Source organism: Mercenaria mercenaria, chromosome 7, assembly GCF_021730395.1.
Source record: "Mercenaria mercenaria strain notata chromosome 7, MADL_Memer_1, whole genome shotgun sequence".
In the NCBI taxonomy this organism is placed as follows: Eukaryota; Metazoa; Mollusca; class Bivalvia; order Venerida; family Veneridae; genus Mercenaria; species Mercenaria mercenaria.
The window spans coordinates 15108768-15115152 of NC_069367.1; the positions used below are offsets into that span (position 1 = coordinate 15108768).

General features: G+C 36.5%; 1 protein-coding gene across 2 annotated transcripts in view; it reads left to right on the top strand.

Annotated features, from left to right (window-relative positions):
• Positions 1-1244, top strand: part of LOC123554861 (NF-kappa-B-activating protein-like) — a 34306-nt gene extending 33062 nt beyond the window's left edge. For both annotated transcript variants that reach the window (XM_053547658.1, XM_053547659.1), the window contains exon 9: positions 506-1244. In XM_053547658.1, the coding sequence (XP_053403633.1) occupies positions 506-674 (169 nt within the window). In that variant the 3' untranslated portion in view covers positions 675-1244. The remainder of the gene's footprint in view (positions 1-505) is intronic.
• The last annotated feature ends 5141 nt before the right edge of the window (positions 1245-6385 follow it).

Here is a 6385-nt window from a genome sequence, read left to right on the forward strand (position 1 = left end):
CAAATCTGAAATTGATATATTAAGGTCAGCATTTGGAGAAAGCTAGGATGATCGCCTTTGATAGGTCAAATGTCAAGGTTAAGCATACTTGAAATTGAAAGTAACACACCAAGTTTACCACAGCTGGCCTTCTGGGAAAGCATAATAAATATCTTTTACAAATGGTTTTTGCCATGTTATTTTGTTATACTTCTTCAAACTACCAAGGGGAGCGGTGGTCTAGTGGATATGGTGTTGGCCGCTCAATCCAGGGATGATGGGTTCGAGCCCCACTGGGGTCAGGACCATGACTTCTCATATGACACCTGGTGAGTGTTGGTTTTGCCAGGAAGCGGACTCAAAAGTGGTTCCAATAAGCTTAAAGCTTTCATTGCAATCCAGCTAAAACAAATTAGTATAAACTGAACTACCAAGGGTATATTATTATTTGAAAAAGGCCTATTTTAAATGTGAGTTTGCTCAAAGTTGAAACTTTTATTTTAATCATCTTTTTTGTCTTTTTCAGACATCGACGTATGGAAGCTGTACGTTTACGTAAAGAGAACCAGATCTACAGTGCCGATGAGAAACGAGCCTTGGCCACATTTAATCATGAAGAACGAGCAAAACGAGAAACGAAAATTCTGTCACAACTGCGAGAAATGGTCAGAAAAAAAATGGAAGCACGAAAATAGGAGTGTTTGAAAATCTGATAGTTGACTAGCTTAAAGTAAATGTGTGCTTGCATTATGTGCAGACAGTCTTTATTGATACTGTCAGCTTTAAATAGTGCAATTTATTAGTGGCAAATCTGTGTATACATGTACACAAATATACAGATGTACACAGTAACAAACTTTTAAAAGAAGTTTTGCTAGTGTGTTTTAAAACAAGTAGGTAACGCTATGAAATCTGTTGAATAGGAATTATGAATGTTGAAATGCTGTGGAAATGTAAGGGATTGATAAACCCTGTCCGGAAAAATTAACACACATAAATGTACAATTATGGTTTAGAGAGTGACAGAAATAAGTTTACAAGTGATTTATGAATGTTTACATCAATATTTGGTTAAAATTCCAATGTTAACATATGGATTTTTCACCAAGTTGGAGATTATTGAAATATGTAATTACATCCAAACACATACAAATATTGAACTTCAGCTACTCATGTATGAATAGGAACTCGAGAAGGCTGTAACATTTAGTAATTGATTATGTAAATAGAAATGTATGTCACAATAAATTATTTTTGTTATAAAATCTGTTTTGTTGTTTGTTCATCTATTAAATTGACATTGCTTCTAAAAATATTGTCACAAAGTACTGAAAAAGAAAAACTTTTGGAATTGTGTTAAAATTGCTAAGTAGATTATCAGTACAGAAATAGCTCTGAAGAAAAAAGGTCGGAAGGTGTCAGTCCATCTTTCCATAATGTACTGGTCAGTAACTGCCATTCAAGGGATTTTGATACATTGTATTACTTGGCATAAATGTTCCCGATAACAAGACTTAGGCCCAATGTCATACTCGAATGTCAAAAGGTTTTAAGGGTACAAGTCCGTAGCTATCATCAAAGATGGGATTTTAGTATTACTTAGATAAAATGTTTCCATAAAGGATAGATGTGCTGTGAACAAAACCCAGTCCTGTGATTCCAAGATCAAGAGACACTTCTGGAGATCAAATGTCTGTTCAATGTAGTCTGTCATACATCTTGAGAGTGATTTTACTTAGTGCAATTTTTCACATAGCAGGAAACATTGGGCTCAAGATCAGGGTTGTAGTAATGCTAATGCTAATGCTAATGCATTAGTAATGCATTTTTTTTTCAAATAATGCCAAGTAATGATTAATGCCACGATTTTAGCATTAAAAATAATGCTAATTTAATGCCAAAGTAAGTAATGCTAATGCTAATGCTTAGCATTGCTTAGGCATTATTTTTTGTATCACTGGAAGAAAAATAATACACATGTATGCTGTTATTTATACAGGTTATAGTAGTTCTCTAATAGATTTTTGTTCGATTTTAATAAACTGTCTGATGATATAATTGCCTTTTGTTCAATGTACACCTGAAAGATTTTGAAAAATACATTTAAAACCTTGGACAACTCCAAGGTGCAAATTTTTAATAGCCATAGAAGTGTGACATAATTAGATTTGTCACCCAAAATATCAAACAGCATCTATTATCTTTTGACACCTTTTTATCAATTAACACTATGCCATTGTTATTGATGTTTAAGACCTGTTTAAGGCAGCTAGCTTTTACATATCATGTTAAATTAGGCTGTTAGGGAGCCATTAAACAGGTACTTGACTTTCTCTAACAGTTTAAATGCTCATGCATGCTGTACTTCCAACATTAGGTATTTTTATTTTTTTTTTTTATAAAGTAATGGTAAAAGAAAAAAATCAGATATAATACAAGGAAGTCATACACGTATTTAACTATTCATGTAGACGACCTAGACCTAGGTAAACTAAAATGATTTTATGAAAAACAGTGTATGTGATAATAACATGCAATGATTCTCAAAAAGTAATGGTAATGCTAATGCACCCTATGTAATGCTAATTTAATGCATTATTTTGATAAAAATGAGTAATGCTAATGCTAATTTAATGCCATCTTTTCCCAAGTAATGCTAATTTAATGCATTACTATTGCAAGTAATTATTAACAACCCTGCTCAAGATCCAGGCCTTAACTTCCAGAGGTCAAACTTTATAGTCAGAGGATTTTTACAGGGTCTGTATCAATTAAACAAGAATGTAAACACCAACAGGGCAACAACATTGAACCCATTATTTATTGGCACATTTCAGCCAGTAAAAAAAGAATAGCCTAAAATTGCAGCATCAAAAAGAACAGGTTTGACCACTGACCTCTTAGTGCGACTTTGGCCTTTGAGATAGGCAATACTATGTTTCATTAAAGTTATTATTTCTGCCAAATAAACGAGCCAGTTATATATATAACACAAGACTGCCCAAGATCTACTTCCATATATATTGAATTGTAATGCCTAATGGTTTATACATGCGACACTCTGTTTCTTAAAGGTTAACACTCGTGCCAGATATAAGAAAGATTGCTCCATGCATGTTTTAAGTTACTGTTCAAACAAAATCAGATGGAAACTGGCATAAACACATGCACACATCTTTACCCATTGCTCCACTTTTCAAATAATATGATATAAGGCACACTTAATGTCCTCATATATAGGTAGGAGTCACTGGTAGTCCTGTTATGACTTTTATCAAAATAATCCGCAGAAGTAGTCTGGTAACAGATCCATCATTGTTATGCATTTGATAGTCAAAATGGATGTTAATACCTTGGATATTTTTGCTCACATGTTGAAAAAGGGTTTCAAATAGAGCATTTTGAGAGGTGAATTAGAAATAAGTCTTAAATGCATTATAGATAAGGAAGCACTTAGGCTTCTGTTGCAGTCACCCTCAATTTGTTGTCACCCTGTTGTCTGAATCAGCATCAACATTGGCAGGTGTCTCTCAAAAGGTTTTACACACAAGCAGTTTTCTCAAAAACAACTAGTCAAAATGCTTTCAAACTTTGTACATACCATTGTCATCATGAGATGACCTCACTAGACCAGTTACATAACTCCAGCTTTTATTTATTTTATTTTGTTGGATTTAACGTCGCACCGACACATGATAGGTCATATGGCGACTTTCCAGCTTTTAATGGTGGAGGAAGACCCCAGGTGCCCCTTCGTGCATTATTTCATCACGAGCGGGCACCTGGGTAGAACCACCGACCTTCCGTAAGCCAGCTGGATGGCTTCCTCACATGAAGAATTCAACGCCCCGAGTGAGGCTCGAACCCACATCGATGAGGGGCAAGTGATTTGAAGTCATCGACCTTAACCACTCGCCACGGAGGCCCCCCAGCTTTTATTATACCCCCACAAATGTCGGTCTGTAATTTTTGGTACACAGGTGTAACATCATAAAATACAGGTCAAGTTCGACTCTGGCTACAAACCACCAATTTTTAGCTCACCTGTCACAAAGTGACAAGGTGAGCTTTTGTGATCGCGCAGTGTCCGTCGGTAAACTTTTTGCTTGTGACCACTCTAGAGGTCACATTTTTCATGGGATCTTTATGAAAATTGGTCAGAATGTTCATCTTGATGATATCTAGGTCAAGTTCGAAACTGGGTCACGTGCGGTCAAAAACTAGGTCAGTAGGTCTAAAAATAGAAAAACCTTGTGACCACTCTAGAGGTCACATTTTTCATGTGATCTTCATGAAAGTTGGTCAGAATGTTCATCTTGATGATATCTAGGTCAAGTTCGAAACTGGGTCACGTGCAGTCAAAAACTAGGTCAGTAGGTCTAAAAATAGAAAAACCTTGTGACCACTCTAGAGGTCACATTTTTCATGGGATCTTCATGAAAGTTGGTCAGAATGTTCATCTTGATGATATCTAGGTCAAGTTCGAAACTGGGTCACATGCAGTCAAAAACTAGGTCAGTAGGTCTAAAAATAGGAAAACCTTGTGACCACTCTAGAGGTCACATTTTTCATGGGATCTTCATGAAAGTTGGTCAGAATGTTCATCTTGATGATATCTAGGTCAAGTTCGAAACTGGGTCACGTGCGTTCAAAAACTAGGTCAGTAGGTCTAAAAATAGAAAAACCTTGTGACCACTCTAGAGGTCACATTTTTCATGGGATCTTCATGAAAGTTGGTCAGATTGTTCATCTTGATGATATCTAGGTCAAGTTCGAAACTGGGTCACGTGTGGTCAAAAACTAGGTCAGTAGGTCTAAAAATAGAAAAACGTTGTGACCACTCTAGAGGTCACATTTTTCATGGGATCTTCATGAAAGTTGGTCAGAATGTTCATCTTGATGATATCTAGGTCAAGTTCGAAACTGGGTCACGTGGAGTCAAAAACTAGGTCAGTAGGTCTAAAAATAGAAAAACCTTGTGACCACTCTAGAGGTCACATTTTTCATGGGATCTTCATGAAAGTTGGTCAGAATGTTCATCTTGATGATATCTAGGTCAAATTCGAAACTGGGTCACGTGCCTTCAAAAACTAGGTCAGTAGGTCTAAAAATAGAAAAACCTTGTGACCACTTTAGAGGTCACATTTTTCATGGGATCTTCATGAAAGTTGGTCAGAATGTTCATCTTGATGATATCTAGGTCAAGTTCGAAACTGGGTCACGTGCGGTCAAAAACTAGGTCAGTAGGTCTAAAAATAGAAAAACCTTGTGACCACTCTAGAGGTCACATTTTTCATGGGATCTTCATGAAAGTTGGTCAGAATGTTCATCTTGATGATATCTAGGTCAAGTTCGAAACTGGGTGACGTGCGGTCAAAAACTAGGTCAGTAGGTCTAAAAATAGAAAAACCTTGTGACCACTCTAGAGGTCACATTTTTCATGGGATCTTCATGAAAAATGGTCAGAATGTTCATCTTGATGATATCTAGGTCAAGTGCGAAACTGGGTTACGTGCCTTCAAAAACTAGGTCAGTAGGTCTAAAAATAGAAAAACCTTGTGACCACTCTAGAGGTCACATTTTTCATGGGATCTTCATGAAAGTTGGTCAGAATGTTCATCTTGATGATATGTAGGTCAAGTTCGAAACTGGGTCACATGCGGTCAAGAACTAGGTCAGTAGGTCTAAAAATAGAAAAACCTTGTGACCACTCTAGAGGTCACATTTTTCATGGGATCTTTATGAAAATTGGTCAGAATGTTCATCTTGATGATATCTAGGGCAGGTTCGAAACTGGGTCACGTGCCTTCAAAAACTAGGTCAGTAGGTCTAAAAATAGAAAAACCTTGTGACCACTCTAGAGGTCACATTTTTCATGGGATCTTCATGAAAGTTGGTCAAAAACGATGTCATACTCAAAACTGGGTCATGTGGGAAGAGGTGAGCGATTCAGGACCATCATGGTCCTCTTGTTTACATAGTTAAGGTCCCTTGCCAACTTAAGATTTTCAAAACTTGTGGTTTCTGGACAATAACTCATGAAAAGCTTGACAGATTTAAATAATTTCTGGTACACAGGTGTAACATCATAAAATACAGGTCAAGTTGGACTTTGGCTACAAACCACCAATAATACTTTTACTTACTTAAGGCCCCTTTCCAACTTAAAATTTGCCAAACTCATGGTTTCCGGACAATAACTCGTGAAAGGTTGGACAGATTTAAATAAGTTTTGGTACACAATACAGGTCAAGTTCGACTTTGGCTCAAACCACCAATTTTTTTATGTAGTTATGGCCCCTTTCCAACTTAAAATTGAAATATTGGTAAGTGTTATGACCCTTGTGCCATATGATGTGAAGGGTGGTGAGGAAAAAACTATTTTAAGTCTGAAGCAAATCCATCA